This window comes from Telmatherina bonti, assembly GCF_933228915.1.
Source record: "Telmatherina bonti genome assembly, chromosome: 15".
Lineage (NCBI taxonomy): Eukaryota > Metazoa > Chordata > Actinopteri > Atheriniformes > Telmatherinidae > Telmatherina > Telmatherina bonti.
The window spans coordinates 33,042,004-33,053,464 of NC_136613.1; the positions used below are offsets into that span (position 1 = coordinate 33,042,004).

Here is an 11,461-nt window from a genome sequence, read left to right on the forward strand (position 1 = left end):
CACTTTTTACATTATTTATTGTTTATTTATGTTTATGTTTGTCAGTATCTCTTGCTTCAAGTTGTATAGTTTTAGGTTCCAGAGACAACAAACCTTCATTCAGTCATACTGTTGCACAATTTAATGCACGTTTTTCAGAACAATGTGGTGAAACGATATCAGCTGAAATACTGAAGCTCTCCATGTGGTTGGTTTGCAGGCGGGGCTGTCGGGATTCCATCATGGGGTAAATTCTGGTTGTCTGTTTTAAATGTCTACAGCTGGGAGGGGATGAACACATTACTACCAGAGATGTGGTGAGAACCAGCCATCCATGTTTTCTCTTTCAGCAGAGATGCAATGTGAACATTTTCTCTCTGAGTGCTGAGGAGCAGCTGACGTATTCGTGTCTGTTTCAGGTTGCTCCCCACCTGGATGCCAGCCCACCCCTCTACTCTGTGGTGTTACTGTCGTCAGGTCTACCTTCCCATGAGTTTCTGCTACGCTGTCAGGCTGACAGCAGAGGAAGACCCCCTGGTTCTCAGCCTCAGACAGGTGCAAGACCCACCATGAACCACTGGAGGGCGCCAGGCTCAGTACATTCTTATATTTGATAGAATATCCAAGAGTTCTCAGGTCGTTTTATTAGTTGAAATTTACTATTTTATAATATATCAAAAGGATTCATTTAGCTGTTCACCCCAGAAAAGCTTCCTTACACAAAGTATGCAGGTTTATTGGTGACAAGTGTTATTAATATTTTATTTTTAATATTTAGATTGAAGTTTAAATGACTTATTTCATGGTCTTCATCCTCCAGGAACTGTATGTCCAGGATTATTCCACCATTTACTGGCCAGCTCAGAGGAACAATGTGGCAGCATGTGACATATACACACCTCACAGCACGCTGCTGACCTTCACCTACAGTATGTGTACACAGCACAATGCACACCATGATGACTAACCATCTGAACAAGAGCAGCCAATAATCATTTGTGTGCTCAAGTGATTATTTTTATGTTATCAACCACTGTGACCAAAATGATACATCAGAGATCCTTTATCTACCAGTCTCCTCGCAAAATGTGCTGAATGCATATGAAACATGGTTGTGATTAAAGGTTATTTTAATCAAATATGAGAAATGTTGTTCAGCAGTCTCTTTTACAGCTCTTCCTAACAATGTAATACTGTTTCCTTTTAGTGGTTTTGAACATGTACGAAGCCCACCACAGCCGGACACTGAGAGAAAAGGCTGTCAAAGAGCTGTACCAACACATCCAGGCTGAGGACCACTTCACCAAATATATTGGCTTGGCAGTGGTAACAAATACTTGCATAAAACACTGAAAAAGACATGAAATTAAAGCAAGATAGAAAAATTTACTGTTATGAACAAAGAAAAATATAGATCTTTATTTAAAGCGTTTTAAAAATGCAGATGCTGTTGACTCGTAAGGCATATTTCACACCTTTGAAATGTGTGAAATGCTAAAGAGCTCTAAGTGTCATTTAAGTCGCCCACATATGAGAGAATTTTGGGGGTGTGGGTGAGGTGTTAAGCTAAGAGCTGTTCATGGGGGTGAGATCCATCCATTTTCTTTACCACTTAGTCCAATTAAGGGTCCCAGGGAAGCTGGAGCCTATCCCAGCAATCACTGGGCGAAATGCAGAGTACACCCAGGACAATTCGCCAGTCCATCACAGGACTGAGACAAAAAGAGATAATATTCACAAAATAAACATAAATTTTAAAGCAAATATTCATTTCCCACTTCTGCATCTCTCCTGTGGGCTCACCATCTGTCAGAGGAGTCGTAGGGGTTGGGTGCAATGTGAGCTGGGTGATGGCAAGAGGCAGGAACCCTGGTAGTCCGATCCTTGGCTGCAGAAACTGGCTCCAGGGACATGGAATGTCACCTCACTGGCGAGGAAGAAACCTGAGCTTGTGCACGAGGTTGAGTGGCTCTGGCTAGATATAGTTGGACTCGACTCAACGTATGGCTTGGGTTCTGGAACCAGTACCCTTGAGAAAGGCTGGACCTACTTCCACTTTGGAGTTGCTCATGGTGAGAGGTGCAAGCGGGTGTGGGCATTCTCATTGGCCCACGGCTGTGTGCCTGCACATTGGGGTTCACCCCAGTGGAGGTGAGGATAGCTTCCCCCCGCCCTCAAGTCGGGGGATGGGCCCTGACCGTTGTTTGTGCTTTTGCACCGAAGAGCATTTCAGAGTACCCACCCTTTCTGGAGTCCTTGGAGTGAGTATTGGCAGGTGCTCCTTCTGAGGACTCCCTTTTTCAATGCTCATGTGAGCAATGACAGCGAAACCTGGTGGGGAGTGATTGGGATGCATGCTGATAGGTATCGACAGACCAAGTGAGATGCGGCTTCGGCTGTCGCCAAGGCAAAAACTTAGTTTTGGGAGGAGTTTGGCGAGGCCATGGAGAAGGATTTCCAGATTGCTTTGAGGCAATTCTGGGCCACCATCCGGTAACTCAGGAGGGGGAAGCAGTGCTCTGTCAAGCCCACAGGGTTGACAGAGTACTGCTGGGAATCTGCTGACCTCAACTCAGGATGTTGTGGATTGGTGGAAGGAATACTTCGAAGACTTCCTCAGTCCTTGGTGGCAGGGCCCTGGGGGTGAATGAGATCCACTTGGAGTTCCTTAAGGCTCTGGATGCTGTGGGGCAGTCCTGAGTGACACACCTCTGTAGAATCGCATGGACATCAGGAATAGTGCGTCTGGACTGGCAGACTGGGGTGGTGGTCCCCCTTTTCAAGAAGGGGGACCATAGGATGTGCTCAAACTACAGAGAGATCACACTCCTCAGCCTCCCCCGATAAGGTCTATTCAGGGGTCCTGGAGAGGAGGGTCCACTGGATAGTTTAATCTCAGATTGAAGAGGAGCAGTGTGTTTTTTGTCCTGGTTGCGGAACAGTGGACCAGCTCTACACCCTATTTGTGGTCCTGGAGGGTCCATGGGAGTTAGCCTACATGTCTACATATCTCTCAATGTCTACATGTCTGTATGTGCTATGTGAACTTGAAGAAGGCATTTGACCGTGTGCCCCAGGGGCTCCTGTCGGGTGTACTCCGGGAGTATGGAGTACTGGACCCCCTTGTTTGAGCTGTCTGGTCCCTGTACAGGTGTCAGAGCTTGGTCCACATTGCTGACATTAAGTTGGATTCCTTTTCAGTGAGGCTTGGACTCACTGAGGATAGGATTTCTAGGCGCAGCCGCGGTGTTGAGGGGATCCGCCTTGGTGACCTCAGGATTGGGTCCCTGCTTTTTGCAGATGATGTGGTTCTTCTAGCGTCATCTGGTTGCGATCTCCATTTCTAGCTTGAGCAAATTCGCAGCAGAGTGTAAAGTGCCTCCAAATCTGAGACCATGGTCCTCAGCTGGAATAGGGTGGATTGTCCTCTTCGGGCCGGGAGTCAGGTCTTGCCCAAAGAGGAGGAGTTTAAATATCTTGGGGTCTTGTTCATGAGCGAGGGAAGGATGTAGCGTAAGATCGACAGGCAGATTGGTGAGGCGTTTGCTGTAATGCGGACTCTGCACCAGTCTGTCATGGTGAAGAAGGAGCTGAGCCAGAACACGAAGCTCTTGATTTACCAGTCGATCTACGTTCCTACCCTCACCTATGGTCATGAGCTGTGGGTCATGACTGAAAGAACGAGATCTCGTATACAGGCAGCTGAAATGAGTTTCCTCTGCAGGGCTCTACCTTAGATATAGGGTGAGGAGCTCGGTCATCCCGGAGGGGCTCAGAGTAGAGCCGCTGCTCCTCCGCATCGAGAGGAGCCAGTTGAGGTGGCTCAGCATCTGTTCAGCATGCCTCCTGGACACCAGCCTGGTGAGGTGTTCTGGGCACGTTCATGCCAGAGGAGACCCCTGGGAGAATTGTGGTATCTCTTGGCCTGGGAACCTCTCACCTTATAAACATAGAAATCTCTTTTATGTTATTGTTTTTTTTTTCTCCAGATCCCCAAAACAATCAATATGCTGGTTCACTGGTATGTAAACGGTCCCTCCTCACCAGACCTTCAGGAGCATGTATCCAGGATCCCCGACTACCTCTGGTCAGTCAACATTCAACTAAAAGGTCCTTAACAACAACAAAAAAAAAACTCATGAACTTCTTTTTTATAGAGATGGCTGAATAAAAAATTAAAGGGGTGCTATTATGGTATTTTGAGTAATCTGAGCTTTCTACCGTGTTACAGTGTTGAATCCTCATCAGACATGTGAACGACACAGTTTTTTATCACTTAAACGCATGTTTGAGTTTGAGTTTGAGTTCAGCACTCTCGCCATTCGGTTTCCATGGCAACGAAAAACGTGTCGTTTTAGAGAGTTTTCTCTACTTGGAAATCCTTGTGACGTCCCGGGGGATAAGGTTCGGTGTTTGGTTACCTTCTACTGGTTAACAAGGGCATGTACAAATACATCAGGCGGGTGGAGAACGTGGGATAAAGTTATTTCCAACGATGGCTGGTGAATTTACCAAAGAGAGACATCCTGCTGCATTCGTTGCTGTGGGTTGCTGTTTTCCACTTCGTTTTCAGGCTCTGATTCAGGTTCCAACATGTAGGGCTGTATGCTATGTGTTGACATGGTATTTTGTTTTTTTTATTGAGTTCATATTAGCCTAATCCTTCTGTTTATGAGATGTTACAATGACGGCGAAAGCAGTTGCGGTGCGCGCTCCCGATGTAGTGCAGTGGCGGGAGGCGGGACTTAATGCGGAAGAGTCTCAATCCACTCGTTTTGCCCACAGGCTGATCTGACAGCCTACGGAGAGGGTCGGTCTGAAGTAAATAAAGCAATTTGTGACAATAACTCGATCAATCCCAGCCCTTCTGGTCTCAGAAATAAAAATAAATTAGCCTGAAATGCATATAATAGTTCCACTTTAAAGAAAAATAGTCATTTTACATAACCTGCATTGATCATATAATGTGAGCCAAAGATGTACAAGTATCGATGTGCTAAACTGACTGCAGTTTTTCCATGTTCCAGGTTGGGATTGGATGGCATGAAAGTGCAGGTCAGAATTTTATGTTTGTGTCACCTCCAAAGACTTGTTTTTAGGGAAGGTTATGACATCTGGAAGAGGCTCATGAATTAAATAAATAAAAACACCCTTTTTTTTTTTTTTTTTTTTACCTCTTAGTATTACTAAATTCATATTTTCATTTTTTTTATGGTCCTCTGTGCTTCAGTGTTTAAGGAGACATTAAAACATTACAAAATATGAAGCATAATTTAAAATTAAAACATGAAAGCAAAGAAAAGGAAATAACATTAAATAAAGACTGTTAAAATGATTATCAATTCCAGCTTTAAAGAAATATGCAGATTTGGACATAAAATAAACTTAAAAATAGCTTTGAATAAAACCTACTGAAACACAGCTGAGAACAGGAGGGTCTTTAACCTGCATTTTCCAGCTGATCTGAGGCCCATGGGACTTTGTTCCAGACATGTGAGGCATAGAAGCTGAATGCAGCTTCTCCTTGTCCCATGGCGAGTATGCAATGATGCATAGGCAACTGTATTTTTATGAAGCCAGAACAACTTTAACTCATCTTTAACCACAACAAATACAGCTATCATTAGGATTATGTGGTGTTATTTTGCCCAATATTGCTTAGAGTGACTGAAAACGAAGGACCAGAATCACTGCAAAGACAGCTGTGACCAGAACATGTGTCTCAAAAAGACAGGAGAATATTGACATGTAGGGCAATATGATGCATCATCAGAGTAAAATTTACGCAGTCTATTGTTAAAATAATGCAATCTAAAAATAACCTTAAACTGGATCAGGCCATTTCTAATGCAGAGAGAGGATCTATGTGTTTGCTCTATGATACTTTTCCAAGTGTCTGCAGGTAAAATTTCTCCAATTTCTTTTTCCCAAGCTACTTTAACTTTGTCTCTCTAGGACAAGTTTTCAAAACGAATGCATATGTTTTTGACTTTACTCCCTTTTTAAATGGATTAATGTTAAGGGCTGAACACAGTAGATATTTAGAGGCTAGTGCCTGTAACTCTGGTAAGCATTATTTTGAGCTTATAAAACAAGTTTCTTGTCATTTCTCTTCCACGCAGGGAACAAATGGATCTCAGCTGTGGGACACTTGTTTTGCTGTTCAGGCTTTTCTTGAGGTAAAACTTTCTGCCAGACTTTGAGTGTTTTAAGTGAAAGTTTGCAACAACATGTCATACTGAGTGAAGAAGTGTGTGGGGGTCTTACAGGCAGGAGCCCAAAACGAGCCCAAACTGGCAGAGTGTCTTAGTGAAGCGCATCACTTTCTCACCATCACACAGGTACATTAAACAGCATCTCAGCCACCAGTGGAAACAAACACTACACTTGATAGTCTCTTTACGGCAGCACTGACGGCATTCAGATGAACCAAAGATCACAACTGTGACATGAATGTCTGCTTCTCCCATACATGTTTAATGATGTCCAGATACGTGAGAATCCTCCTGAATACCAGAAATACTACAGACACATGAGCAAGGTACGGCTAATATCACGTAATACCAACACTTTGTTTTTAAATTCCCTCCAAAAACAGATCCATGTTTGTGTGTGTGTGCATGTTTGTCAGGGAGGATTCCCCTTCAGTACTCGTGACTGTGGTTGGATAGTGTCTGACTGCACAGCAGAGGGTCTGAAGTCTCTGATGCTGCTGGAGGAGTTCTGTCCCTCCATCAGGGAGCCCGTCTCCACCGAGCGTCTGTATGATGCCGTCGATGTGGTGAGTACATGGAGAAACAGAGCAGAAGTCTCTAGTCCTTTTTTTTTTTTCTAAAGTCCATACTCCAGTCAAATGCAATACTTTAGGTTTTTTTTGCTGTTGGTGAAACATGGAGTCCACAGAGCTCATGTGCCGTGTTTTGCTGTGCATCTGAACTGATCTTGTGCAGTGTTTCAGTGCAGAGTGGATACAAGATCTGCTAAAGAAAAGTCACCCCTCTGGATGTCAGTTCAGGTGTTTTATCTTGTAAAACTGGTGGTTATACTGTTGTTTTCCTGGTATGAACCTCAGCTCAAGCCTTTCTGTGAGGTGTCTGCATGTTACATGGGGGTACACAATAAAATTGCTGTATTTTTTTGGTTTGTTTTTTTAATCAAACAAAAAATCTCTAATTACAAAAATATGCTGATAAAAGAGTGAAGACCTTATTGAACGGCAGCTCCTGACTGATGACAGAAAACACGGCAACTGTCAGGTAAAACGAGAAAAGGAAAACTGATTATTTCTCTTTAGATCATTTAACACGATATTTGGCAGAATATCACGGTGGAGTAGAGGGGGGTCAAAATGCATTTACCAGTAAATGTCTCAATTGTAAATAACGCCAAATCTGATGTTGGGGTCACACAAATTAATCTGATGAATTAATCTGAGTAATTTAGTTGATTTGGCTACTTGTGCATCTATGATGTCCCTATTTGATTTGACATTTGATTGACAGGTTTACCGGAGACTTCCAGTAAAGCAGAACAGAGTCTCCCTCCCTTTCTGTTGTCATTTAGCAGCATTTTCACGGTCTGCATGTTTCTGTCATATCTTTGCAGCTGCTGAGCATGAGAAACCCAGACGGTGGGTTTGCCTCATATGAAACTACGAGAGGAGGGAGACTCCTGGAGCTGCTCAACCCCGCCGAGGTGTTTGGTAGGTCTGCTGACAAAGTTCTACCAAATAATTATGAAATAAATAATAAAAAATAAAGTTTTTTTCTCTTAGGTTTGGACAAGAATAAACATATAAAGAATAAAAATGTTAAGAAGTTAAGTTAACAGTGAAATGTTGAAATTTGAAACAGTAGTGTTATAACAAGCACTTAGTTTGGCTTTAATATACCCAAACCAGTTGGTCGAGATGGCAGGCAGGTTTATTTCCACATTTTTTTCAAGAAATTCAGCAAAGTCACTGCAAATGTACCTCTATCAAATGATAGACCAGGATCTAAATGGGTTAATTTCTACCACTGTGTTTGTCGTGGCTGCAAGAACTAGATCCTCCCGAGTAACGGACAACACGTAGCCTTAATAAATTTTAGCTCTTTATTAAACAATGTACAATCTGGAACAGCAACAGAGTGGAACTCCACCACAAGGAGGGCTAAGACCTTCAAAAACCGTACATGCAGTAAAATCCCCCAATACAACAACCCATGCAATAAAAAGATTTAACTAGCACAATATAATCCTGTTAAAAAGACACCCCCCCCAAAAAAAGAAAACCACACGAATGGAAACACAAAAGAAAAACAAAAAGGAATTTGCTACTATGGCCAGTTTCGTCAATAGTTTACCCCACCCCTTGCAGCAGGCTGAGGCTCCAGACAGAAAAAAAACAACAAAAAGAAAGGAAAAAAAGAACACAAAACACCTGTACTGGTTGATCCACACCAACCAGTACAAAAAACAAAAAAAAAAATAGTCTCCACTCGAACAGCTAGGGTCAGTCTCAGTCACTCACAATCCAATTTCCCTTTAAAAGAAACAGCCTGGCGTGATGTCAACCACCACCAGGAAATCTTCATGAGCAGCGGAGTCCTGGTCTATCCCGCTGACGTTCCTTTCACTCACGCCACCGAAGCATCAAAGGGAAGTCCTGAATCCCCAAGCCGATCAATCCCTTCCGTGATCATCTTCCAGCGGCATCCCCCTCTGGCCACAGCAGCTGTTGAGCGAATTGCAGCAATGAGAACACACCAGTCACTGTATTGCCAAATAATGATGAGCACCATCCATGCCACTAAGCAGACACACATTCCTTTATATATATATACTTAGAGAGCGTTGAATTCTAATCCATTTCGTGACCAGCCACCACCATCGCCGCCGCCGCCGCCGCCGTCGCTGCTGCTGCTGCTGCCGCCGCCGCCGCCGCCGCCAAGAGTGTTCCTCTGGACGTCACATGCCTTAGTCTTTCTCCTCACTTCCACCTTGGCTACTTTTATAGACTTGGAAATGTTTGTGTTCCAATCACCTGATTGCCCCCACCTGGCTCTCATTAACCAGCAGAGAGAGTCCAATCCCATTGTGAGCTTTCATTTTCACAGTCATTAGCTCTTGACACCAAAAGCTTTACTCACAAGTCCAACACATATACACACATATTCTAAGGATAAGGGAAAAAAACCACATTTAAAACCCATGCCTCTTGACATGTTCTCCCTTCTCTGCAACAGGTGATTTAATGATAGATTATACATATGTGGAGTGTACCTCTTCAGTAATGCAGGCCCTGACGCACTTCCAGAAGGTCTATCCAGATCACCGTGCTGATGAGATTAGGTACACTTTTCTAAATTTTCTTGCAAGTAAACGAATGACTCAGACATTTCTGTACATGCATCTTGTATTTACAGACATAGTTCCTGATTATTGTTGAGGTTAAAGTGGAAACTTTGTTTCTTCTTCAGGTCCACTCTAAGAGACGGTCTGCAGTACTGCAGAAAGATGCAGAGACCTGATGGATCCTGGGAAGGGTGGGTGTACACTTGATGTTTTACCAGCTGAAGCCGAACAAACAGCTCATGCTGAGTCTTCTTGTTACTTGTGCTCAGCTCCTGGGGAGTGTGTTTCACATATGGAACCTGGTTTGGCCTGGAAGCTTTTGCCTGCATGGGCCACATCTACAGCAAGGAGTAAGTTGAACAAAGATAAAGTATAAAAATAAAAGCTCTGAAAACACTTGATGCTTCTGAGCAGGAGAAATGAGAGGACATGGCTGTGTTCTTTGTGATCAGGGATGTGTGTGAGGAGGTTCAGAAAGCTTGCCAGTTCCTGCTGGACCATCAGATGTCGGACGGCGGATGGGGGGAGGACTTTGAGTCGTGTGAGCAACGTCGCTACATGCAGAGCAGCACTGCTCAGATCCACAACACCTGCTGGGCTTTGTTGGGACTCATGGCTGTGAGGTGAAGCATAACTCAGACTGGGTTTAACTCTGCATTCAGACACATGAAGGACTATTGGTCAGACTTTGATTATGGCGTTTGGTCAGAATGAAGTGTTGCCATCCATCGTCTCTTGTGTTTAAACAGACATCCCAACAAGCAGGCCATTGAGAGAGGCGTTCGACTCCTGATTGATAAGCAGCAGCCCAATGGAGACTGGCCCCAGGTGAATCTGCATGTTACATCCCATAAACTCACATCATACTGGTTTTACTCTGCCATGAATCCAAACAATGACATGATACAACCATTATGTGAAATTAATAGTAGATTTATGTGTTTTCCTCCTATCCAGGAGAACATTGCAGGTGTGTTCAACAAGAGCTGTGCACTTAGCTACACCTCCTACAGAAACGTCTTCCCAGTCTGGACTCTGGGTCGCTTCACCCAGCTTTACCCCAGCAGTCCGCTGGCTGGGAAGGTGAAGCTGTGACAACCTTCAGGGAAAACTCCAACTATAATCCAGATTGAGAGGACAAAATGTCTTCAGATAAAGTAGACATGGACAGCATAGTTTATGGTTCAGACAATGTGAAACAAGGACACATCAGCTGTTTCAAAGAATGAATCCACCAGATAGTATTTTATTCTGTGAAGCGTCTTCCTCTTCTTCTGTGTTATCAAAATTTACAGCCTTTCTGCCAGTTATCCAGTGACCTTGTTGAATTTTTATGTTTGTGTTGATCTAAATGACTACTGTAGGCCTACTCTGTTACAAATTAATCAGCTTCTGCAAGTTTTTTCCCCATTATTTTTACTAATCAGTGCAAATGAGTGAAGATTATTTTTTATCAAAAATTATATTAGATCCTTATGTTAACACGGAGTCTTTCTCTGATGTCGCCATAACTCTCAAATGTTGAACCTGGAAGTTCATAGTGTCTGGATCTCATTGAGGAGACCAGTACTTCCTTCCAATCTTGCTTTTATGAGCTCTACTGCACCCACCCTAATAGATCTTTAAACATGCTCAACTGATTCTAAATATGGTTGAGATCACGGGATGATGGTGGTTCCATCATTAGTTTTTCTCCCAAAGATTCTGCTGGTATTACAACATGGGATGGGATGGTGTTTTTTCTGCAGAAGGAATGCTTCTTCCTTTCATACTTTGGCAGGAAATGCTCAGTTAGAAACTGGACCAATGTAGCGGAGGTCACCGTGACATCCTCAGTCACCATCTGACTTCACATTATCCCAGTCCAAAACAACACTCTTCCACAACCTTGCTGACGTGACAGCCTTGTTGGGACATGGTGGCCACCCACCAAACATCCAGATTTGTACTGTATCTGTCTGGACCACCCGGTGAGCATGGCATTCATCAGAGAATAAAACTGAAAATAAGTATTCATGTGTTTCTTTTTGTGAACATTAAAGTGTCTCTATGATGCACATTTCAGTCTAATTTATTTTAATGTGCAGGTCCAGAAGAGTGAGAAAATAATCAAACATTTTTCACAAATCGCTTCATTGATCCTCTC

General features: G+C 43.4%; 1 protein-coding gene across 1 annotated transcript in view; it reads left to right on the forward strand.

Moving 5' to 3' along the window:
• Positions 1–10,410, forward strand: part of LOC306766146 (lanosterol synthase-like) — a gene marked incomplete at both ends in the record, with an annotated part of 122,532 nt that extends 112,122 nt beyond the window's left edge. The window contains 17 exons of the mRNA XM_079253760.1: positions 200–296; positions 399–534; positions 800–908; positions 1,187–1,305; positions 3,969–4,066; positions 5,007–5,034; positions 6,102–6,158; positions 6,249–6,320; positions 6,470–6,520; positions 6,611–6,760; positions 7,585–7,681; positions 9,207–9,312; positions 9,441–9,506; positions 9,585–9,665; positions 9,768–9,938; positions 10,065–10,143; positions 10,273–10,410. Of these exons, the coding sequence (XP_079109886.1) occupies positions 200–296; positions 399–534; positions 800–908; positions 1,187–1,305; positions 3,969–4,066; positions 5,007–5,034; positions 6,102–6,158; positions 6,249–6,320; positions 6,470–6,520; positions 6,611–6,760; positions 7,585–7,681; positions 9,207–9,312; positions 9,441–9,506; positions 9,585–9,665; positions 9,768–9,938; positions 10,065–10,143; positions 10,273–10,410 (1,655 nt within the window). The remainder of the gene's footprint in view (positions 1–199; positions 297–398; positions 535–799; positions 909–1,186; positions 1,306–3,968; positions 4,067–5,006; positions 5,035–6,101; positions 6,159–6,248; positions 6,321–6,469; positions 6,521–6,610; positions 6,761–7,584; positions 7,682–9,206; positions 9,313–9,440; positions 9,507–9,584; positions 9,666–9,767; positions 9,939–10,064; positions 10,144–10,272) is intronic.
• Between the last annotated feature and the right edge of the window lie 1,051 nt (positions 10,411–11,461).